Source organism: Callorhinus ursinus, unplaced genomic scaffold (genome assembly GCF_003265705.2).
Source record: "Callorhinus ursinus isolate GAN/ISIS: 27379988/994484 unplaced genomic scaffold, GSC_fseal_2.0 scaffold3, whole genome shotgun sequence".
NCBI lineage: Eukaryota > Metazoa > Chordata > Mammalia > Carnivora > Otariidae > Callorhinus > Callorhinus ursinus.
This window is the reverse complement of record NW_027397065.1, coordinates 8,224,524-8,251,034: the sequence shown is the minus strand read 5'-3', so window position 1 is coordinate 8,251,034 and position 26,511 is coordinate 8,224,524. Positions and strand designations below refer to the sequence as shown.

General features: G+C 35.5%; 1 protein-coding gene across 2 annotated transcripts in view; it reads right to left on the bottom strand.

Annotated features, from left to right (window-relative positions):
- The window catches only part of ADGRV1 (adhesion G protein-coupled receptor V1), a 524,455-nt gene that overhangs the window by 398,452 nt on the left and 99,492 nt on the right, over window positions 1-26,511 (bottom strand). For both annotated transcript variants that reach the window (XM_073887989.1, XM_073887998.1), the window contains 11 exons: window positions 24,909-25,518; window positions 20,519-20,734; window positions 18,834-19,049; window positions 17,927-18,171; window positions 16,499-16,680; window positions 14,879-15,690; window positions 12,002-12,211; window positions 6,261-6,391; window positions 5,154-5,253; window positions 4,277-4,456; window positions 3,339-3,502 (listed from right to left, as the gene is read on the bottom strand). In XM_073887989.1, coding sequence (XP_073744090.1) covers window positions 3,339-3,502; window positions 4,277-4,456; window positions 5,154-5,253; window positions 6,261-6,391; window positions 12,002-12,211; window positions 14,879-15,690; window positions 16,499-16,680; window positions 17,927-18,171; window positions 18,834-19,049; window positions 20,519-20,734; window positions 24,909-25,518 — 3,066 coding nt within the window. The remainder of the gene's footprint in view (window positions 1-3,338; window positions 3,503-4,276; window positions 4,457-5,153; window positions 5,254-6,260; window positions 6,392-12,001; window positions 12,212-14,878; window positions 15,691-16,498; window positions 16,681-17,926; window positions 18,172-18,833; window positions 19,050-20,518; window positions 20,735-24,908; window positions 25,519-26,511) is intronic.

Here is a 26,511-nt window from a genome sequence, read left to right as displayed (position 1 = left end):
GGAGGGAGGGAGGGAGGGAGGGAGGGAGGGAGGGAGGAAGGAAAGAAAGAAAGAAAGAAAGAAAGAAAGAAAGAAAGAAAGAAAGAAAGAAAGAAAGAAAGAAAAAAGAAAAGAAAGAAAAGAAAGAAAAGAAAGAAAAGAAAGAAAGAAAGAAAGAAAGAAAGAAAGAAAGAAAGAAAGAAAGAAAGAAAGAAAGAAAGAAAGAAAGAAAAAGTAAGTTAGTTAAAACTCATAGAAACAGAGAGTAGAAAACTGGTGGCCAGTGCCAGGGACTGGGGGAAGGGGGAACAAGGAAAATTGGTAAAAGAGTACAAATTCAGCTATAAGATAAGTAAGGTCTGAGGATCTCATGTAAAACATAGTGACAAGAGTTGACAACACTGTATTATATAACTGAAATTTGCTAGGAGAATAGAACTTAAATATTTTCACACACACAAAAAGATACAGATGTGAGGTGATGAATGTGTCAATTAAACAGATGGGGGAATCCCTTTCACAATGTATACATATATCATATCACCACCACAATATACATTTTAAATATCTTACCATCTTATGTATTTTTTAGATTCTACATATAAGTGATACCATGCAGTACTTGTTAATTATACTTCAATAAATCTGACATTAAAAGTATAAATTTATACCTGGCTCTGTGATAAGTTATTAGGTTCAACCACATAAAACTGCTAATATATCATTTTTTCCTAGACTAACACAGTATGTAAACCAATCACATAAATATACTAATCTATTTTAAATATAAAGGGAGCAAAAGATTTTAAATTACCTTACTATCCAGTGATTGGAATGTGGAATAGAATACCATGAAAAAAATACAGGCTTCACAGTCAAGGAGACCTAACACCAAATTTTGTAACTTTAAGTGAGTTACTTCAACTTAAAGGCCTCACTTCCCCCATCTTTATAATGGAGGAAATAATATCTACTTTGGGAATAATAATAATGATTAAAAATAATAAGTATGCAGCGCCTGGCCTAGAAAGAGTCCTTAAAAAGTGATAGCTAGGGGCGCCTGGGTGGCTCAGTTGGTGGAGCGTCTGCCTTCAGGTCAGTCATGATCTCAGGGTCCTGGGATTGAGCCCTGTGGCAGGCTTCCCGCTCAGCAGGGGAAGCTGCTTATCCCTCTCCCTCTGCCCTTCCCCGATTGTTCTCTCTCTCATTCTCTCTCTCTCTCAAATAAATAAATAAAATCTTTTAAAAAAAGTGATAGCTATTTGTGATGGTTAATTTTAATACACAATTACTATTAATCACTAGGGCCCATAACAGCACTGAAAATAAGGCAGGTGTTCAAAACTTGAGGACTAGCAAAACCCATGTCAATTGTGACCAGACAGCCAACAATACTTACATAAAAACCCAATGTGTGTGTGTATATGAGTGTATGTATAATGTCAGTACATACATTTTATTTTATTTTTTAAAGATTTTATTTCTTTATTTGAAGAGAGAGAGAGAGAACAAGAAGGGGGAGTGGGAGTGTGAGAAGCAGGCTTCCCGCCGAGCAGGGAGCCTGACTCAGGGCTCGATCCCAGGACCCTGAGATCATGACCTGAGCCGAAGGCAGACGCTTAACCGACTGAGCCACCCAGGTGCCCCTTTATTCATTTTATTTAATGTAGATATATTTCCATGTGAAAAAATAGGAAACAGTCTCTAAACTGTCTTCTATAATATATACACCAAAGGAAGTTACAGAATCAGGGATGTAAAAGGGACAGTCCCCCATCCATCCCTAATGCTCCTCACTCTCATGCAACAACCCCCCATCACTGACCACCGCCCCCCCGCCAACCCAAGCCTCGCTGATTTCTGTACATATAGGCCTGCAGTCTCTTAATCTCATGCTACTCAAGGAACAGAAGAGGCTACAAAGACCTAAGGAGAAAAAAAGGGAAAGTGGAAACCCTATGTTCATAAAACTAGACTCTGCAAAGAAAAGAAGGGTTGGCTACATAGTTTCTGTTTTAAAAACTATCATATGTAAGAAATAATTCATTTATTTATATTCAGTTATATTAATAGATTATATATTTGAAAGAAGACTTGGTTGAAAGTTTTATTTATCAAATCATGTGTTCTATGTCATATGCTAAATATTATCTCTTATAGGCTCTAGAGTTCTCATACTATTGTATTAGGTCATCATGCAATGGTAATCAAAAAAATAAGAGTTACTTATATGGTTGATGGTTTGCACTACTTATAATTTTGTAAAAGTAAAAAGCCTCTGAGAAAATAAAATCTTTTCAAAAATAGAACCCCCAAAATACATAGTAATTGAACATTTTTCTAAAGCAATATTTATTCTCTTCCCTCCCACCCACCACACATACCATCTCCTACCCTCTCCATACATACCATTTTCATAAACTTCTTGGAAGCGTATTCAGGTAGCTGAAACACTGAGTCCCGAAACAGCATGAGGTTTCACAATATGAAAAATCATTTAAAATGCAATTTCAGCCAGCAGTGATAACTTTAAGTTTGGCCATAATCACATTTTATACCAACAGCCTCTAGTGAGTTTCTCACTGTCTCTAATTTAACCAGTCCTAACAACTAAAATGCTGACCTACATGGATTTGCTGGCCCAATGAATTCTTTGGAATAATCAAAATGCTCCCCTGGAATCTCTCAGGCCAATGCCTATCTTAAAGGGGACTGCCCTAAGGAAATTCTCTTTATCATAAGATGTTTCTTTTTTTTTAATTTTATTATGTTATGTTAGTCACCATACAATACATCATTAGTTTTTGATGTGGTGATCCATGATCCATTGTTTTCATATAACACCCAGTGCTCCAGGCAGTACGTGCCCTCCTTAATACCTATCACCGGGCTAACCAATACCACCTCCCTCCTTCCCTCTAAAACCCTGTTTGTTTCTCAGAGTCCATAGTCTCTCATGGTTCATCTCTCCCTCTGATTCCCCCCCTTCATTTTTCCCTTCCTTCTCCTAATGTCCTCCATGCTATTTCGTATGTTCCACAAATCAGTGAAACCATATAACTGACTTTCTCTGCTTGACTTATTTCACTTAAGCATAATCTCCTCCAGTCCCATCCATGTGGATGTAAAAGTTGGGTATTCATCCTTTCTGATGGCTGAGTAATATTCCATTGTTTCTTTAATAAAATACACAGCAGCAGACCAGCCTATTCAGACAAGAACAGAAACCCCTGTGTGGTTTTAAAAAAAATCACAAAAAGAAATAAGCTGATTTAAAGGCACCAGAATATTCCATCAATTTCCACTTTCTTTGTGGCTATTCAGGTTTAATATAATAATAGCAAAATAAAGAGTTTTACCTCAAGTATAGTAATGTTGATGGCGGCTGCTGTTTCCCCTTCTTCTAAAATCAGAAACCCAACTACCGAGACAAAGTCAACACCTGGCTCAGCTAGGTTTCCTTCTGTTTGGTTCTGTAGACTCAGCATTCCAGGAACTGTGCTATATGTGACATTAATGGCTCCTAATTGAATTGGATGATAAAAGATTTTATAATTATTTAAACTTTTAAAATAATGTCATAGCATTAGCCTTTTTACTTTCCTAACTCCTACAGTAGCTTTGTACTGTTGGCCCCAATTCCTTACTTCTTTCTATATCCTTGGCCTTTACCATGTAGTGGCTCAGTGATGTCCCACTGTGGGCAAGGTATACTGCACTGCCTCTTGACTTGGTAGTGTGACTGTGACTTGTTTTGGCTGTGAGTACAAAGTAAAAGAGATTGTGTGTTAGTTCTAAGCCTAGACCTCAAGAGGCCTGGCATGTTTTTGCTCACTTTCTTTGGCCTCCAATGATCCCAGGAGAAGAATGAGAGACATCTGGAGAAGGGCCACCCTTGGCCAAACCCAACATATGGTAGCAGACCCAGAGCCAGCCTATTATTATACACTGCTGAAATTTTATGATTATTACACAGCATTTCTGTGGTGATAGATAATTACTTGAATCTTTCAGAAATAAAGAAGTTAGGGGTGCCTAGCTGGCTCTGTCAGAAGAGCTTGGGATTCTTGATCTTGGGATTGTGGGTTTGGGCCTCACACTGGGTGTAGAGATTACTAAAAGAAATAAATAAATAAACTTCAAAAATAAAGAAGTTATAAAGTCCTGTTCCAAATTAACAAGTACTAAATTTTTTTTCCTGTCTCTGATTTGTGTTAGCAATGGCTTTCATTTACACAAGTAGAATATTAAAAAAGAACCTGCCTAGAAACTCCGTTCACTCTAGAGTAACACAAACCTAGAGATCCGAATTCTCTGTTGATGAAAAGCTGAATTGTTATGTTAGCCTCTTGCAGCAAAACAAATCTTGACGAAAGAGCAAAACTTAAAACTCCATGTGGCTCATCACTGGCTTCCACAGTCAGGACAGCTGCATATCCTTGAGCATCAAGCAGAGCAATTCCTGCTGGTGGGACTCCTAAAAACACCAGGGATCACAAGAAATCTAACAGCGATTTGGCATTAACTTCTAGATACTTAAAATATAGCCCCACTCTCTGAAACATACTGAAGTACCCATACAGTGTTCTATTTCATTCACTCTAACAGAAATCTTCAGGTTGACAAACAGAACCTACATTTTAGTTTTCTTTTTCTAGATAGTAAATTATAATATTTTTCACTTGAGGTATTATCTTTATTATTTACTATAATGGTCTTCTGAATTGTAGATATTGAGGAGACACTGAAGAAAGTACCCAGATAATTTGCTCAAAGTGATTAGATTTGAATTATCTATATAAATGGTCCAAATCCAAATTGGTGTGCTAATATAAATAATTTATAATTAAATATATAGTAATATTTATAATTATTATTAATTAATAATAAAAATTCTTCCTTTGGAAATGAATTTTATTCCCTAAGAAAATATTTAGTAAAATTTTTAAAGGTTTTTCCTGAGTCCACAAAGAGAAGTGTTCCCATTTGGAGCTGATTTTTTTTAGATCTAACATTTTTATGGGAAGACAATGTTTAAAGTTATACTTTAAAAAAAGTAAAGTGATACTTTTTAACTAGTATGCATCTAGTTGTTAAATATAGAGATGGCAAGAATTATTTTTTCTAAAAAGAATAATACACTAGAAAAAAATATAAATTGAATTTTGAATTACCTTGTGTCCTGACATCATACAGAATGACTTGGTATACTTCTTTCTCCTCCGGAATGTTGTCATCCAACAAATGCACAAATACTGTCTTATTCAATGACCCCTATGAGAAACAGAAAGAAATTCATCCTTCTATTGTCACCGAACACAAAATACTTCCTGCTTTTATTAGATTTATAAATTGTGCATCCAAATACATTTACATTTAGGCAAGCATCCTGTGGCTTAAAAAATAAAAAATAAAAACACTGACTCATGGGAAACTAGGCATAAAGCAGACAGGGGCTAACTGTGGAGGATCTTGAATGCTGAGCTAATGAATGTAGATCTTACCCAATATATGATGTAGCACTATTGAAATTTTAAGACAAAGCAATACATTGGGGGGATTTCTACGGCAGTGGTGAAAAAGAAGGCCATGTTGCAGAAAAGCAGGTACTAGGAGGCCATGTAGTTACTCAAGGCAGAAAGTTATGGGGGTTAGCTTAATATTAAGGGAGTGGAAATGATAAGGAAAAAGAATATGGAATTCATTATCAAACAAGAATTCATATTGAGTGAGTGTGGAAAGGAGATGAAGATGGATTAAATGGTGCTGATTTCCTAACCAAGAAATGCTTTCATAAAGTTATTTCCCACCAATTGCCTTCTTTCAAACTATCAGAAAGAGCTTCTAAATGGCACCTCAAAAATACAGTGTGGACAGGACATAAAAAGATATTTGTTTTTAGAGCTATATTTGCTATCCTCTTGCATGTAAAGTTTCAAGACAGTGAGGAGTTAAGAGAGAAGGACAAGCACTACCCATCATGTTTGGAACGACACAGTGGACACCAAAAGTGGGAGGCCAGGAGAGCAGCAAGAGAACTTGGCTCAAATACAAAGTTGACATTTGCTGTTTCCTTCAAGAAGATCTGCCATGTACATAGGAAAAAAAAAACCACTTTTTAAGTCTTAGAACTTCTCTGAGTAATGTTCTTCCTCTAGCTTTCTAGCAAGCTCTCCCATCAATCTCTGTTAAATGTTGTCTTACACAGAGTTTTCCCATTTTCTTCAAAACATACTGTCTTCTCTACATATTTGTGTTAAATCTTTTCTTTGTGGTATTACCTCAGGAAAAAAGAGTTGTCCAGTAGAGTTAGCAAAATTGAGTTCTAGATTTTGCCCAATAATTTTCCAGCTAACAGAAACATTTCCTCGACCAGGGGGTGTTCTTACCACATGGAATTGCAAAATTTCTCCTGCAAATGAAATGTACAGATTGATAAATGTTTAATGGAAAATAAACAACATTTGAACTCAACAAAACCCAAATCCCAAACATGCAACTATTACAGCACCTTTTCCAAGAACATTACAAGGCTGTTCTGTTTTGGACTTTCCAGAAGCTTTATACATGCTTATTGTTTATTAACACAGGGATCCCACTTTTAAATACTTTCATTTAGTAGAATTTCAGGAAGTTCAATATGTAAAAATTACCAAAAGCACATGCTAAAATGGGAAACACAAACTTTTATACACTCCAAAACATGCATCAGAACATAAATGTTCTGTAAATTAAAGAAAATAATAAAGTCCTATGGTCAAAACTAGTAATAACACAAGTAAATTCTTCTTCCACTTCTCAAAAGGACACAAATTCCTTACACTGATATGCAATGTGATTTTACACAATGCATGCATAAAAATGCTTGCAAATACCTGAAAATCACATTTCTTTAAATTGTAACTTACATATACCATCAATGATTTTGTTTTATAAAAAGAAATACAAAGGAAAGTTGTCAAATTTGTACATGAGCCTCTGTAACTTCACCAAAGTTACAGTTTTCCTTCCTGGGTAATTGAGGTATTCTAGACACTTTACACTTTCCATTCCTGGTTTTTCTCCTCACATAATACTTTGTAAAATTGAAGAAAATCATGACAATCATTTCTTTTAAACCACTGAAAGTGGAAAGTAAGTTCCTAGGGAGTATTGCTGATGGCCACGTAGCTTGCTGAAAATACGCTCAATTCAAAAGTCTTACACGATGCCAAGTAGTGCCAACACACTAAAATTTTCATACTAAATTTAAGCACACGTAACTTTAGTGCAATGAATTATTTTGGGAGTGGGAAACATAAGAAAGCAAAGCATCAGAAAGACTTTTAAATAACATTTCCTCAGACACTTCAATGTATGCATTTTTAAGTGTTTCATTACAAAAAAAATTAATCACCATTACAGTTGTAGACTATGTCTTGGATTTTTTTTAAAACATATAGGTACTGCTAGTTAGGAATCAGATTGTCTCAGGGTAACTAAAAGCCTGTACAATCAGCCATAATTGCCAAAATTTGTGTTACTTGTATAATTCATATGAACAAACAGAGGCATGACTATGAAATCCTAGAGTTCCTCTATTGCACACCTTGCAGAATTTCTCATAGGGCAGCTTTGTATTAAACAAAGAGTTTATTCCTGAGAGACATAGAGAGCCTTGGAGTAATTAAGCACTTTCACCTAAGTGTGGTCTGGTGACACAGGTTTAAAAAGGTTTAAAGAGTCACAGTTTTTCATTTTTTTTTAAGTCACAAAACTTAGTAATACTTCAAGAAGAAAATTACAGAAGTTTGATCAAGTGCTAAAAATGCATTATGAACGCAAGTGGCAAGAAAAACAAATCGTAGGTCAATAAAGATCCACGTTGAAGGGGAAACTATAACCATAATAATAAAAAATGGTTGCAAGATTGTACATGGAGATTTGGGAATAATATACCATTAAAAGGTGAAAATAAAAATGAAATGCTAAGGAGAGAAAAGTAAAATCCTCCTACAAACTTACTACATTTAAAATCCTCAAAGTCTAATACCTCAAAGTCAATATCATCTTTAAAAATTTAACAAGTTACCATGCAAGTAACCTGCAAGAAAATATTGCAAGAAACACAATTTGAAACAGGACATACACACACACACAAATGTACACATAAATAAAAGGTAAAGAAAGTATTCCTTAAATACAATCTTATAAGCCAAGCCTACTGCAAATCATGTGAAAAAAGCAGGAACAGTGTGAAAATTTTCCTAATAAATAACCAAAATGGAGGTAGTGACTTTCCTTGTTAAGGCAGACTCTCAGGAACCAGGTCCATTTAAAATGTCTCCTGGGAAAAATTACCAGAAAGTTACCTGGATAAGGAGTCAAAAAACAGTTGTAGAAAAGGAGAAACTGAGAAAAAGGAAAAAGGAAAACTGAGAAACAAGTGCTTAGTCTTTTAAATATAAAGGAAAGGATAAAAGGAACGTCCTACAGAGAGTAGGTTATAATTTTCATATAAATATTTTACTAGGTGCTACACTATCTTCTTGCGTTCACCCACGATGAAAGCCTAAATAGGGCCCTTACCTACAGAAGAGTCTGACAACATACCCGGAAGACCATCTTCATATAAAATCCAGAGTCCACCAAAAGTTGGACTTTTACTCTAAAACAGATGATCTATCACACAGCATCTAGGCCTAGCCTAATGCAGATTAAGAAATATAAACATAAAATGTATTTTAATAACCCTGAGTATTTTGTCTACTTGTTCCCAAAACAAACCAAGAGTTTTTCTAAAAGACAAACATCAACTACACTGTGTGTAATAATAATGGAAAATTAAAATACAGGAAATATATTTTAATAGATACATGTATACACGCTATACATGGGCTATCCAAATTAACTGCCCTCTACAATAGACAGAAATGATTTAAACTAATTATAGGGATATGAATAGTGTGCCACACAAACTATCAATATAAACCATTAAGAAAAAAGTTGACTGTTTCTAAGATAGCAGCTCTGTATTTTTAAAGAGAAATGCATTTCTTGTTCAAGTTTTTGCCTAAAAAGGATTCAAATTGTCTCTGTTAAAAGGGCAAATTTTAAATCCATTGACTATGATATGATGATTATGATGTTGCTGAGATGGATGACTGAGTGAAACATCTAATATGGATTTATAAAGGGCACATTTATACATAGTTTTCAACCACAGTAAAAATCTACTGTTCCATATTTTTAAATTTTCCCATTCCATCTGAAAGAAAGTAATATTTACCACTGGGCATCTGTCCAATTGTTTTAGCACAAAAAACAGAAATAGAATTCTACAGAATTCAGTACATTGTTAAACACTAAGAAAATTCCTCCCCATGAACTGAAAATGTATTCTAGAGCCAGAAGTTCAGCATTGTCCACATTTTAAACCTAACCACATAAATGAAACTCCAACACTAGGCCAAAAACAGTGTTAACATTGTTTAAGACTACCTGGCATGATTTTTTTTTACCCTGTTTGTTTAACAGTTATCTTGAAGAATCACCATGAAGTTTTCATTAATTCACTTTAGTAAACAAATATGCTTGGTACACATTTCTCTGTGCAAGCTTGTGGTAACATAAAAAATACACACAAAATTCTGAATCGTTGAGGTTCAACATAATGTTTTTGAAAAAAGAAAATTCAGATTCTAGGAAAAAACTTAGGAATAAAGGTACAGGAAAGTAAGAAAAGGAATAAAAATTCACCCCAATTTTTATTTAGAAAATATGAAAAATCTAGGGAGCACACATGCAAGCAATAAAAGCAAGTCAGTGTTTTATTTCTGGTACCAAACCCATGTTCATAGAGTAATAAGATAATGCACATTTTTTTACCAATAACACATTTAGGCCATTTACTTTAATTACTAAACTTTTTCCTCTTTGCAAATAAAAAACAAACATACAAATTATAAGCCCATAAACAATGCTTCTGAATATCAGCAAAATAAAAATGTTATAAAAGTTTCTAGAAAGGCTTATTTGAACTTCTAAACTTATCTTGCCACAAATCGGTAGCAAACACTCTGTGGATGGGCAATGACTTGAGGACCCTACTTTGAGGAGCACCGCCCAAAGACCTCTACATTCTTAGATACTTGCTTCCCATCCCAAATTCTTTAAAATCCTCTATAGTTACCACTGTCTCCTCCAGCCCATTTGGGAATCTAATCTCACTGGTTGCCCATGTTAGCATGAGACACAGTGATTACCTTCTTTCTGATAATTAATGAAAACACACTCTTATCTTTGTCTCTTCCCACCTCTGGCAGAGCCTTCTCTCTCTCCAAAAAGGTCTTTTTCCTTTCTCAGCACCTTAGCCTTATGTTCCACACAGCTCCATCTCTGACACCTTGCTTTTCTTCCTCTACCCACAAAGATCCTATTAATTCTCCTGAGTTCAACTATTATCTCTAAAAACCTAATTTCCACCTCTAACATGAGATAGAGTCAGGTTTTCTCATTAGTTTGCTTCTCTCACACAAACATTGTTACTCAAAGTCATTACTTTTCCAACTCAAGTCACTTGAAATATTTGCCAAAAGTTCCTGCAATGTCGAGTTCTACAGCAGATTAAGTTCAAGCAAAACATAATTTCTTCTCACAAATTTCCTTATATTATGGACTTTGGACATAGTGGGCTTTGGTTAAGCTCCACTATGAATAACTGTGTGCTACTTAATTTCTCAGAAATTCACTCTCCTTATGAGAATATGAGATGTATGCCATTATACCCACTTTATAGGACTGTTGTTCAAATTAAGTGCAATAATGGATGTGAAATGTCTGGCATACAGAAAACACTCAATAAATGTTATTGTTGTTGTCATTATTTTTAACATTAACTTCTACAGTGACTTTTACTTATATTACAAATAATTTTTTTAAAGTTGCTGATCTGTCTTTAGATTGGACTTAGAGCAATGTGTTAGTCATTTTTATTCACTATTGCTGTGACAACATGAGATTCTGAACCACTGATAAAAAGAAAGAGTGTTGGAAAATAGCTCAGACATTTGCATTGGTAAGTTAAATAAACTCACAAGTTGGGAGTACAGTGAAGTAACAAGGTAATGCACACTAAAACATATTTAGCTTCAAGCACAGCAAACAATGAGCTGGATCACCTTGTCAAGTCACCTAATCTCTCTGTGTATAGAATTCTATAGAATTCTATTTCTCTTTTTTGTGCTAAACACAGTTTTCTCATCTATGAAATAGAAGTCCAAATACATGATCTATATCCTTGTTGTTTCTTCTCTTTCTGAGGTATGGTTATTTATTCTTATTTCTAAACACAGACTATAGTGAAACACAGGCTACTAAATACCAGTTTTATCACAAATAGACTTATTCAAAGACAAAACAACATTGCTAAAATGTTTGAAGCAAAAATTAACCTGTACATGCAAAATCCTACATATGATGTAAAATGTTAAGAATCAAGAAAATTTTTATTTTTTAAGAAAAAACAGACATTTTCTAATTTTTTTCTAGTTTGGCACTTCATTCATAAAACATATCCACACAATATAAAATCCAGGGTAAAATATTCTCTAACTACAAACTACTACTTGTTTTGAACAAGGAGCCAATGTTCCACTGTTTAATATCAACAACTACCACTACCATATAAACTTGCTAGGAAATGTGATAAGCACTTTACATTCATTAACTCATTTAATCCTAAGAAATCTATGAAGTAAGTAATATTGCTTGTCATTTAATAAATGAGAAAGCTGAGCATCCCAAGTTTGACTAAGTTCCTAAAACCACACCAGTGGGGGAAGCAAGCAAAAATCTGCAAGGGTCCTGAGTACTTAAACAGTTCATGACAGACCCCTTTCCCAGCTAAGTTCCAGGCATACTAACATCCACAGCTCTACACAATAATAAAAGTATAAAAAAAAATGGAAACTTTAAAAGAATAAGCAAAAAATGACCTCTATAGAAAAGAGAATGAATATGCTGAACAAAAAAAGGAACCCACCTTCGTGACCTATGACAGATCTGGAAGCTGTCTGAAAGCTAACAATTCCCGCCACGTTGTCATTGGCCAAAATGTTCACTCTAACAGTGTCGGAGCTGGGCAAAATTCTACTTCCCCCTTCAGTGTACACCAAACTAACTATGATGCTTTCATCATCCTCTGGCTCGGAATCATCCAAAATGGCTAAGATGACTGTCTTTTTGGTTTCACCTATAAAAAAAATTAATGGAATAAAAACCAAAGTAACAAAATCACCAACATAGAGAATCCACAAAGGCCCAAAATTACTTCCACTTTAAAAAGTTAAGTAAAGGGGCGCCTGGGTGGCTCAATCGTTAAGTGCCTGCCTTCGGCTCAGGTCATGATCCCAGGGTCCTGGGATCGAGCCCCGCATCAGGCTCCCTGCTCAGCGGAAAGCCTGTTTCTCCCTCTCCCAATCCTCCTGCTTTGTGTTCCCTCTCTCACTGTGTCTCTCTCTGTCAAATAAATAAATAAAACCTTAAAAAAAATAAAAAGTTAAGTAAAAATATGTAAATGAATATCATGAGGAATATTAGTGTAACTACAAGCAAATGCTATATGTTAATCTGTATATCCTTTCACATATAAAACACTAAATTTTATTAATATGGACAGATTGTGAAGAAGGCTTTTGAATTATGGAAAAATTTAAAGGGTAGAATTATTGAAAAGAATCATAGTTTTATTCCTGGTCTTTAGCCTAGAAAAATGACACAGCTAGGGAAAAGACTTCTAAGGTACGTTCAGTTGAGAAACAGCTCTCTCTCGGTGAATGGAGTCTCATTCTCATTCTGGCATTCCTGTGAATAATTTTTTTTCAGGTAATCAAGCCAATACGTCCCTGAAAGACCAGGAACACTTAGGGGATGGTGGTCAAAATGGCAAACAGGAAAGGGATGGCAAATTCTGAGTGAAAGAACTGGCCTGAATGAGATGAGTCTTTGGAAAACTAAATGAATCAAATACCAGGTTCCAGGATGTGGGAAAATGAAAGAAGGAGACAGAAGAGGAATTCAAAGGGATGAGCGACAGTGACAAGGCTCAAGCATTCTACTTTTTAATTTGGTCTAGGACCCCACTAGTACATACAGCAGCCGTGAACACCCCTAAACCCAACAGGGCTTCTGCAGTTCAGCCTATTAGCCTCCACCTAATTCTTTGCCACTTTTTGGAAAGAGGACAAAAGGGTGAGATGAGAAAAAGTGGGAAAAAGAAGAAAGGGGACATGAATGTATGTTCTCTCATGACCCTGCTGCATTTCATCAATTCACAGTATCAAGACTGTCTCAAGAGACTATAGATTATCTAAGAATCTAGGTTAGCTATTAAATATATTCTATTTTTGTGATGCTAAAGTTACAATTTAAGGTAATACTAATTTTTATAATGGTATTACTTTATATGAAAACTTTCTTTGTAGTTACTAAAGCTGCAGGAAAATCTAACTTTAAATTTTCATCTTCAGTCATCCTCATTAAATTTTCATTATTTCCTTTGAAATAAGGAGAAATGTTACCAAATACCAAACTGTACCGCCAGCTGCACCGAGCATATCATATTCCATCATTACCAAAATAATTTACTAGGAAATAACCATTATAGAAATGTGATATACTATTTTTAAAATTTACTCTAAAACATAATGCTTATTAGATATTTCAAAAAGTATACTACACACGAATCATGATCATGACCCCCAATTACTGTTTCCCAAAATAGTATACGCTAAAAAAGTTGAACAAAAAAAGATGCAATGATTTGCTCTATGACACAGAATTGTGAATAACACTCACTTCCTTCATTTTTTGGGATATCATGAGGTTTTTATAAGTATACATTTTTTTAATAAGAAAAACACTATGCTAAAAACCATATGGAATCCGTAATTGCCCAAATCAGGATTTGAGCAATAATCTTAATAAAGATACCTTTCCCCCACCCAAAGATAATTATTTTAAACAAATGAACTTTCCAAACTTCCAAATATTAAATGATTCAACCAGTCCTAAAAAAGAATCAGTGAATGTGACCCTAATTTTAATCTGTGGGCCAAGTTATCTATGACTATATTATTCATGAAAATTTACAGTAGTTATCCCACTCAAGCCCAAGAACATTATTATAAATTGATCTATCCCTAGACTTAACTTAATATGAATGAAATCATCAAAGTTCATACTATTTATACTTACATATTATTTTCATTGAAGATTCTCGTGGGTAAGACATATCAGTAGCTAGGAAACTGAGTATTAACTGGGAAGCTTTTTTACATATACTAGACAAATCAGGATAAATCTTCAATGAAAATAATTTGTTAGTATAAATAGTATGAACTTGGGTAATTTCCCTTACAAAATTAAAATTTGCCTTGAGTTGACTTTGTTTCCTTATAGGCATTGCCAACACTATAAAGGAATAAAACCCACACATTCCCTGAAAACCTTCTCTTTTTAATAAACTAAAAAAGATACACATCAGCCTATGTATGTCAAGGGTCAACCATTAACAAGCTAACTAACTTCTTTTTTAAACCATACCGCACTTGTATATATTAGCAAGAATCTAGGGGCGCCTGGGTGGCTCAGTAGGCTAAGCGTCTGCCTTCAGCTCAGGTCATGATCCCAGGGTCCTGGGATTGAGCCCCGCATTGGGTTCCCTGCTCAGCGGGAAGCCAGCTTCTCCCTCTCCCACTCCCCCTGCTTGTGTTCCCTCTCGCTGTGTCTCTCTCCATCAAATAAATAAATATTAAAAAAAAAGAATCTACACAGTAAGAATTCTTACGAACATTATCATAAAAATTAACTACAATGACTTTGCCAGGGGAACTAAAATCCATTTAGAACCATCACTTACCTTCAGCAAAAGTCAGAATATCTCCAGCACCTATAAAATCTAAACCTTCAGTAGCAGTTCCACCAACAACACGCCATTCGACTGTCACCTGACCTAAGCTGCCCCCTGTCCTGTGGATCATCAGCTCCACTCTGGTTTGGGGCTGCTCCTGAACTTCAAAATATAAGCCATCTTCAGAGGTATTGGGACTAATACTGTAGATCATGAACACTCCAAAGGCATCACCATTTAATGCTATGACAACTGTAGAAGTATTTGGCTGTCCTATGGTTGGTTGGTTTTTAAAACTGGCTGTGATGTTCATGAGGTGAACTTCAAGGAGAGAAATTAGAAAACTCTCATCCATCTCTGGGAAATCATCAGGAAGAATAGAAACTGTGAGATTTGCAAATTCATCACCCTCCAGCATTATGGCCCATTGCCTTATCACAGGCTCATAGTCACTCTCAGCCACAGCCTGACCACTAAACAGAGATGCTACCCTCGTCATGTTTTTCCTATAGGTCCAGGAGTCCGAGTTGTTAACCACTGGACTGATCCACGATGTCATCCAAAAACACTGAGGGCCCTCAGAAGCACTGAAAAAAGAGAACGCTGAGCACGCATGTTCTTTGAGACACAAAGTGGCACAGGTATACTGGGGTTCCTTCATGGCAGAGACATTCACCCAAGTTCTCCACAGTGGGTCAGGCACCCCTTGAATTGGCGATTCATAGTAGGACAGTAAATCTTGACCTTCCTCGACTGCAAGAGCCACTGCATCAATATCAGAAGTACTGTAGAACAACAACAGCCGACCAAAGTGCCCTCCGCTAAAACGTGGAGTGACAATTAAAAGACAGGTTAAGCACTCAAAGCAATCTGTGGGTTACACAGAAAAGGAAAATACTGACTGCAGTTTTCACTTTTTTTTTTAAGTATGTAAAGTAAGAGTACAAACACAACCATGTTTCTTAATTACATTTGTCTTTCAACATTTTATTTTCTCATGCAAGGGAATCTTGCTAGTTTTCAATTAAGCAATAGTTATTCCTAACAAAGCTATAAAGATACCCTGCAAGATATGCAAATTATATCCATTTCAGAATTATCAAACAGAATTAGAAAATGAATTTTCATTACCAGATTTCACTGAAACAAGGTAATAATGATAAAAGCATGCATGCATTTTAAGAAAATGCAATTCTTGCCACAAATTCCCAAGACCCCTTATTATCTGTTTCTGAAGGAGTTTGGTGAACTTTACACTGCCTCACACACTCACGGAGAAAAAACAACCTGAAAACCACCCACTTCATACAGCGTCTGAATATTTTTTAATTTGGAAGCTAGTTGTATTTAAGTTCTAATTCAAATAAATCATAGACTAAAGCAATAATTTTCTGTGGTTAGAAAGCCCGATGATGTATAATCTATTATCTATTTCACTAGTAAGAGATATGATAAATATATTGGGCTCTTCATATTAATAGGCATAATTCAATTAACAAATTACCAAACCTATAAAAGAATTTACATTATATAACCACCACCAAACCTAAATTATTTAATTGCACAAGAGGTCATTTCCCACTACACAATACCCATCCCCCCACAGATGCAAGCCATTATTTCATATACCTTCGCCTAACAGTTATGTTAGCACAGGAACTTCGCTCCAGAGGCTCTTGAACACGATAAACCGACTGAACAAAGGCTACGGTACCATAAGGATTATCATTGGCAGGAATAACAATATTTGCCACTCGATCTAACCCAATAGTACCTCCACCAGAGGCATCAGTTAGCTGTACTTGGATAACCTAAAAATACAGTGAAAATATCCTTAACAATATCCCAGTTCTGAAATTAAAATAACAATGATGCAGGTGGGGGACAATCAAACATATAATCCATACAAGGACAAGGACCAAATATAATGTAATATGAATGGACTCAAAGGAACTCCCCCCATTTACAAATCCAACATGTAACAGAATAATATATTACTGACTTTTAATAGTGATGCACAATTATACATAACAAACAGGCCATTTAAATTTCTTAATATTTAAGTATATAATCTTATAAATCAATTTTAAGATCCTTGTTTATAGTTACCATTTTAATGATACATTTTTATGTCGATTCTATACATTTTTTTATTTAGGGAAAATATTGCATGTATGTTTCATAAGTAGCTAATCTATTATGCTTTATTTCCCACATTATCTTAAATGGAAATTCTCTGACAAAATTTAAAACAAAAGACATCAGATCATAATGCCACCTAAATTTAAAGAGAAGGAAAAGAGAAATGTTTTATATATATTAACTAATATCTAATATTTTAGAGCTGAAAAACATAATTAACATTCAAATGAAATGTTATGGACTTCCCTTCTATGAAAATCTGATATTATTAAAGAATAAATGCTATTAAAAGTAACTTAATGACACCTAGGTTTTCATAATACTTGAATTTCATAATATAAAATTGTCTTCAGTTAATATATGTTAGTAATGAATCAACTTTCCTGTTGAGACTATTTTTATTTGCCACCTAGCTTCTTCACCATGAAAAATAAGTATCAGGCAGATATGTCTAGCATGGTATTTGTCATATAGTAAATTTTCAAAACTATTGAAGAATAAGTAAGTAAATAAGTAGAAAATCAAAATCTAAATTTAATTATGATCGACTGGCCCACATTCAAGCTAAGAGGGAGTCTGGATACAAACAAATGAAGAGTTTATATGGAAAAATGTATAAATATACATGTTAAATATCTAAAGATATAGATTTAATCATTTAACGAAAATGTGGGAAAATACAATGTAACTATACAAAAAATTAACACTCGTGTACTGCGATATGGACCAGACCTTTTTCTAGAATATTGTTTTTATCTATAAAAATCACTTTTATACTACCATATTTTGAAAATTCTTGCAGAAATAATTAACTTGACATTCTCTATAAATGCCACAACAACAGCCATCTGTTCTAGTCACTATAAGACAAGGTATGATTTACAGTGTCATTCTATACTAGGCCATTCCTCTCACCTCTTCAATCTCCGGAACGTCGTCAGCCAGGACCTCTAACAACAAGGTTTGAATGGTTTCCCCAGGGGCAAAGGTCACATTACCTGAGACAACTCGCAGGTCACCAGTAGCAAGCTGTCCATTAATGTTGGCGACCCACTGAACAGTAACATTGCCGAGTGTCCCAGAATTTCGAATTATTGGCAGGTTTACCTTCACTGAGTTAAGCTCAGGTTCCTCTACAATAAGTTTAGTAATCTGAAAACCTGAAGGGCAGAACAAAGTTAATTTCAAATACAAAATAGCTGATTGTTTTTTCCCTTATGCAGTCTAAATATAAATAGCTAAGACCTCCAAAATCAGAGTAACATGCTGTGATAATTGGTCAGGACTGCCAAAATTTCCACATTATTATTCATTATGACAGAAGCAGAAATCACAAACAGAATCTCACAGCGGTCAGGCATGTAGCAGTCATGGGGGAAGTAGGTCTACTGAGTTCTGTAGCTAACTGCACAGTGCAAGCCTGGTCCAAAGAGGCCGCTGCTATTTTGCTCCCACAACTGATGCTATGGAGGTTCAATGTTCCCAGATTTCCTGCTAATCAAGAAAGCCCAGAAATCCAGATTTTTGTGTAAATTGATGTAAACTAATTTTTGAAAGAATTGTCTAAGATCCACAAAACACATCTAGAAGCCAGATCTGACTTACAAGCCTAAAAGTTTGTCCCTTCCGTATTTATGCTAAGACGCTTTCTTTTTTTAATAACCACTAACCACTGCTACGGAGGATGCATAGATATCCCATATATCGGTAACAGCTGGTTAAAAAGGGAAACATGATCAAATTAATTCTAAGTCTCTAAAAATGAAGAAATGTATGATCTATATCGACAAGTTAAAAGAAAGCCACAAACTAGTTTGGTTACCAAATAATCCATAGGGGTCATCAGAGGCCTCAATAATGATGATCGCCTCTGTTAATGCCCCTAGTTTGGCTCCTCCCGTTGTTTCATTCAGCAACTGCACAAGAAAAGATTCTTCCAGTTCAGGGTAGATGTCATTAATGATATATATTGGCACAGATTTACTGGTTTCCCCTTCTAGCAAGACCACATCTGATGAAGCTATGCTATAATCTTCACCTATAAAGATAAAAACCAAAATGCTAAAACTTATTCCCACATATGGTAAGAACCATGCCATACATTAGTAAAATATTATGACCTATCAAATTCCATAGATATACTTGTAAAACTTTTGTGAGGACACTGACTACATATATTCTAAACAAAAAGATTTTACCTCTCTTCTCAGAAAAAATAGGTTTGAGATCATAAAATAATGAAAAAGACCTCCAAAGGGTGTTCAAGTTTATCCTTTCATTTTTAGAAAGATGTATACATAATATCTTCTATTTGTCATATACAGACATGGATGATAGAGCTATAATACAGATATGGACATACACAAAAATATATAGAGTCATCCATTACCACAAGATAACCCCTTATCTACAAAAGAGAAAGAAAATGTGCACAATCTTTTAAAACAAAGAACAGAACTAAAATTCTGACCTCACTAGAAAGATACATTATACTGTTGTACAGATACAGGCATGTTGGCATCAGCAATGTTATTGCTGGAAACTATGGGCTTGCCTAAAAAATTGGATTAAAAGCTGCTACTGCATACCGCTCAGGTTGGCAGCAGCTTTGTTTCTGGTCAAACAGTGGGAAGGGAAAGGAGAGAGTCTTCTTATGAAGCCTAAGGGCTAATTTCTGAGAACACTGATTCATCCCCACTGTTAGGCAATGTGCAGGGCCCCCTACAGACAGTCAGACATTCCTCTAAGCTACCCATCCTGCATGCGTGCACGCACACACGTACACCAACCCCCCCCCCGCCAACGAAGGGAATAGGTGAGCCTGGTTTATTATCTTTTCAAACAAATATCATTTATTTCAAAATATCAAGCGTGTTATCCTATCCATTCACACTCATGTTCCTTCGAGTGCATGCTAGAAAGATTCTAATTGAATAGCTTTCGGGCAGATCTCCCTCTAGATGCTGTAACTGCACCAATAAAAAAGGCAGTCTCCTAATGTTTGCATTTGGCAGTGAAATCATTTTGCTTACATTGAATAGTTAATGCTAGCCATTGCCTCTTCCACATTCTTCATAAATAAATAAACAAGCACGATAAATGGGTTGAGAGGCAAGACTGTTGCCAAGCACTGCGACCATGTGGCTGCACATTTTATCCTGCATTCCTCAGGATCATTTACACATGAATCCCCTTCAAATAACTAAAAAGTACACACAGAGAAAGCCTAACAATACTTTCCCTAGTTTACTTTCCATTGGTTTGTGCATATTTTGGTCATTTTAACTTTAAAATTCATATACAGTTTTGCTAACATTTTTCAAAAATTCTACAAAATCAGTGTCATAAATACACGATAAAAGCTCTACATTTATGCCTTTTAAAAGATGCAAGAGAATTATTGCTTTCTGGTAGATATTTCTAGCTACATCTGTAAGTGGCTTTTGTTAATTAAGGATGTAATTTCCCTCCAAAACACTTCACTGCCCCTTGGATGTCTCTTCTCACCCGCAACTGCAGTTATTGGCACGGCTTTAAACTTCACAGAAACATCTGCGAATGCTCCTCCTGCTCTAGTCACATTGATAATGGGTCCGACATGATTTTCTGCTACTTGAACAATTGGTGCTGAGAGCTGAAGAGTTCCAAATGCATCATCATTGGCAATGATGATTAGGTGAGCAATAGTTTCTACCTTAGGCCCAAGGCGTGGAGAATTTGGAACTGAAAGACAAGAAAAGCTAATGTATCAAAATTCTACCAACCGGCCAAAAGTCATCAGGAAACCTCAGCAAGATTCCATCAGCCAAATGGAATCCTCACATTTGATGTTTTTTTCTACTATCTCTATCAAAAAACATGTATTGACTACTATGAACCAGCACTAATCTAGACACAGAGGAAACAAAAACAAATTAAACAGGAAGTCCCTACTTTCTTGTAACTTTACATTCTAGAGAGATTGTTATTATAGAATCTTTAGCAAAGGAATAGTTATCCTACAGGAATATTTTAATAAGTATTGGAAATTTGTTAAAAGGCAAAAAATGATTACAGTGTAACTAATCATCACTTTACATAATATTACACAGATAATGATGACACCTACAGGATTATGCTCTTCTAATTAGTTACCAGCATGACATAAAATTTTTAAAAAACAGCATTTCAGTTACAAAATTGAGTAGGAAAGTCATTAAGCTTTGTGTCCTCAAAGACCAGCAGCAAATCATTATACTGTAATTAAATTACTGCCTCTTTGTTTCCCTGTCCTTGCTCACAAACCCATTCCTTTCTCCCATCTTAGTTAACAGTCATTCGACTGCCTTATCCAGAATGTAAAGCCAGCCTCAATGCTACCCCAATGCTGATATACTTAACCAACTGAGCCACCCAGGCACTCCATCCCCAATGCTGATACAATAAAGTGTGCTCAATACTTTCAAGGCTCTCTTCTCACTTTCCACTGATTTTAGAGACAGCAAAGCTTGTTTTGAAGGCATTTAGGACCTTCCACAAACTCTCCCTAAATTATTTTCTAGGTTCAATTCCAACCAGCACCCTTGTGAAAACAACATAAAAAGTGACCTTTTTTTTAAATTATGTTAATCACCATACATTACATCATTAGTTTTTGATGTAGTGTTCCATGATTCATTGTTTGCATATAACACCCAGTGCTCCATTCAGTAGTGCCCTCTTTAATACCCATCACCAGGCTAACCCATCCCCCCACCCCCTCCCCTCTAGAACCCTCAGTGTTTCTCAGAGTCCATAGTCTCTCATGGTTCGTCTCCCCCTCCAATTACCACCCCCTTCATTTTTCCCTTCCTGCTATCTTCTTCTTCTTCTTCTTCCTTTTTTTTTAACATATAATGTATGATTTGTTTCAGAGGTACAGGTCTGTGATTCAACAGTCTTACACAATTCACAGCACTCACCATAGCACATACCCTTCTCAATGTCCATCACCCAGCCACCCCATGCCTCCCACCCCCCACCACTCCAGCAACCCTCAGTTTGTTTCCTGAGATTAAGAATTCCTCATATCAGTGAGGTCATATGATACATGTCTTTCTCTGACCGACTTATTTCGCTCAGCATAATACCCTCCAGTTCCATCCACGTCGTTGCAAATGGCAAGATTTCATTCCTTTTGATGGCTGTGTAATATTCCATTGTGTGTGTGTGTGTGTGTGTGTGTGTGTGTGTGTGTGTGTGTGTGTGTGTATACACACATATCTTCTTTATCCATTCATCTGTTGATGGACATCTTGGCTCTTTCCATAGTTTGGCTATTGTGACATTGCTTCTATAAACATCGGGGTGCACATACCCCTTCAGATCCCTACATTTGTATCTTTGGGGTAAATACCCAGTAGTGACCTTTTAACACAGATGAAGCATCAACAAACTCTTATTAGCAGTAAACAATTTTGAGTTGATATTTAGAATATCTCTAACAATTGCTCTATTTGGAAATATGTGACATTTTCTGACAATTTAATCTAAAAACAATAACACCATTTAATTTCAATGATAGAGACCCACAGACTACGCTAAATTAAATCAGTTAAAATAAAAAAAATTATAAATCAATATGATATAATTAAATTCAACTAGATTAGAAAAGAATTTGCCAGGCATTATTCTAAGTACTTTTCTTGTATCAGGTCATTTAATCCCTATACCATCTCTATTGGGCAGGTAACATTGTCCACATTTTACCAATGACTAATCAGAGGCACAAAGATGGTCAGGAAGTCACATAAGGTATCATGCTAGTACCTGGTAGACATATCAAGAGGCATCCTGTAAGAGTTTGTCTAATCTCTTGCTCCCTACATACAATTTCTCATCAAACCAGGTATAAGACCTTCAATTATCCAAACCGTTCATTCTGTGCTATGTTCTTACCCAGGTGCTGATCACCAGTCTTCTCATACTGCTTTCCTCAGTTAATGATTATACTCGGAGTACAGTAACAGAGACCTTATCAGGTCCTACACTGATTTTACCTATTAAAATTTAGTCAGTATCACACAGATTCCCCCTTAATTGTTTTTTAGGGGTGCCTGGATGGCTCAGATGGTTAAGCATCTGCCTTTAGCTCAGGTCATGATCCTGGGGTCCTGGGATTGAGTCCCATGTCGGGCTCCCTGCTCAGCGGGGAGCCTGCTTCTCCCTCTCCCTCTGCCTGCCGCTCCCCGTGCTTGTGCTCTCTGTCTCTCTGTCAAATAAATAAATAAAATCTTTAAAAAAATTGTTCTTTGATTATTTCACATTATACCTTATGCCTATTATGAACTGCTCCAAGTGTGCTGCATGGTTCCAGGAACATAACAAGCATAAAATACATGTCAATTGTTTCTCCTATCCCATAGCACATTGATATTCTGCATATGCCATGTTATTAACAATAATTGTTCGTATTTACTGAATGCTTACCATGTGCCAGATATTGCATTAATTTTCACATATATTATTATATTTAAGCCCCATGATATTTCTGTATAATAAATAAGGAAATTGAGGCCAAAAAAGATTATATTCAATACTTTATTACTATATATTGGAACATAAGTTATCTTACACCATCACCCACAGCTCCTAGCTACTGCTGTATGTGATAATCCCTTCTGGTTTTATTTCTATCTCACTCAATAAACTGTGAGTTCCTTGAAAACTAGTCTTTATTTTACAATTCTTACTCAATAAGACTAATTACTGGATTTTGTTACAATTCATTTGCTATTAAAATTAATCCTAAATCTTGTTAAGAAAAAAAAGGATGGGTATTGTGTGCGAATTTTAACCTTGACTGTAATCTGAATTTAATATTAGCAGCAGTGGTCCTTTAAAGTAAATTTCCTTCTATAATCCTGAACCATAATTACTTACGTTGTAGACAAGAATGTTGCTCACAATATAGTATATCCATCCAGGTATTATGGTAACGTGAATAAATTTATTTATGAGAAACCTTATTCTATATGTCAAAACAGAGTCAACATGTAGCTCTTAGAATCTTACTTTTGGAATATGTAATTCCAGTTTCCTTAAGAAGATTTTATTTGTTTTCTTATAAATATTGCCCTAAAACTGATGTTAAATTGATACCAAATTAATATCACTAATCTTTCTTCCTTTACTTGTTCCCTTATTCCAGGAAATCTAGATTCTTCCTTTTATTTGTCCTCTTGGAGAGGAACAAGCTGTAACACAATAACTGCTCTCAGCTCCTCAAGCACAAGGCATGCTCTCTACGAGGAGCCACCCAACTCTCTACAAAGCCCCTGAGCCACAACTCCAGGGCAAGTGGCTGCTACTTTTCAAAAGAAGTTGCTGCACCAGATAGTCTGCCCAACGTGGGTCACTCTTCATTCTTATCCCCAGCCAGTCCTTCTCAACTCTCAATAACTCACAAATTTACAGGATTTCTTACTGCTACACACTCCTGTCCCCCTTCCCTCATGCAGTTGCTCGACCCACATGCTCATCGCCAAAGAGGCTCTATGGATCAGGGAATCTTCCAGAGTGGATCAAGGTGAGAGAGGCTCAGGATCTTGCTACCAGGACTATCCCTGAAATCCCCAGGTTGAATTCAGAATGATTTGGAAGCTACAGTATATAATACAATAGTACTAGAGGTCAATTGTACTGGATTACACAGAAGCTTTTAACAATTTAGTTTGGAAACATAAGGGACTTTTAAAACAAAATTTTGTGTTTTCAAGTGTCCCACTCCCATTTGTCTTATAGATAAACTTCTGTAAGGTGATGCTTTCAAAGTTAGAGCTCACTAATTTATAGAATTTTCTACTATACCCAATTCTTAATTTATTTTTTTAGGATTCTTACCTCCCATAATAATAATAACACACTAATGGTTACTTACTTGGGCGACTCTGTACTTTCTCTATTAGAGTAGAGTTGAGTAGCTCAATAAACACAGACTCTGATCTTTCTGGTTCATCATCATCCAAAATTGAAATAGTTATGGTTGCCTCACTCTGATTGGCTCTGAAAAGAGCAAATCCAGAAGCTGGTATATAGTCTCTTCCTTGAGTTGCTCTGGCTATACTAGGTGGAAAATAAGGTGGTTTTTCCATATCATCCAGTGTTGCATATGTGACTAGGACTTTTCCCATGAGGCCTTTTAACCTTATCACTGACAGCGTGATATTCTGGGTTGCTTCCTCAACTTTGATAGGTCTATTTTTCTCAGAAAAGATGAAAACCCCACAAGGATCGTCACTAGCCAAAACTGTTAATGTGGCATTCGTATGAACTCCCAAGGAGCCACTGGAGACACTGAGGATTGACACAGAGAAGGCCTTATCCAGTTCTGGATCTTCATCTGGAAGTATTTCCACTGTGATATTGGCACTCTTCTGCCCAATCTCAAATGTGACATTGCCAGAGGTGAAGGCAAGATCACCATCAGGATCGGAGGCTATGCTCCAAAGCAAAGTCACTTGAGACAGAGCTCCATGGCTTCTCATAATCTGTAAAATATTTAATAGCAAAATGTATTGAGAGGGATTAAAATCATTAATTTAGAGGTTTGTAAATATAGAATGATAGCAGGATATTAAATTTTTATTTTATTTTCTACAAGTTTTTCTCAAGAATATAAGATTCTTTTTTTTTATAATTTTTTATTGTTATGTTAATCACCATACATTACATCATTAGTTTTTGATGTAGTGTTCCATGATTCATTGTTTGTGCATAACACCCAGTGCTCCACGCAGAATGTGCCCTCTTTAATACCCATCACCAGGCTAGCCCATCCCCCCAACCCCTCCCCTCTAGAACCCGTCTTTGAAGACCCTCACAGTACTTAAAAAGTGATTGTTGCATGAAGCTACACATTGAACATTTTTAGCTTCTAACTAAACTATAACTGTATCTTTTCTGCAATCATATATTAGTAATGAAGCAAATATAATTAATAATTTCTTTTAGATGCTCATGAAAATTTCTGCTTTTACTACAAAGATGGTATTTACTTCATTGTAAGGAAGAAATGAGTGATATTTTCTGAAAAGTTAGCCATAAAACTCATTTTTGAAAAAAATTGTATTTCCTTTAACATGTTTCTCCCACAGTTGGATAAAATATACTTAAGAAGAAATACTTTTGCCAAAAATATATTAAGAAGAATAAATAGCTTTAAATATTAATGTTAACTCAAAATAACATTCAAGACAAGAATTTTATAAAGCTTAATCTTTTCCCTTAATTCTTTTCTTTTTTTGAATAATTAGTTATCCTTTCTAAAGTTGTTCAGATTACTCCACAAAAATTTACTGAAGATCTACCATTGAGTGATCTTTCTTCATTATTTATATAAAATCTGAGGGAGCTGAGCAAGCTTCTAGCTCCTCCCAGTTGTTTAACAATAGAATCAACTTAATTCCTAACTGGAAAAAGCAAAGGAAGAAGTAGACACACACACACACACACACACACACACACACACACACACACACACA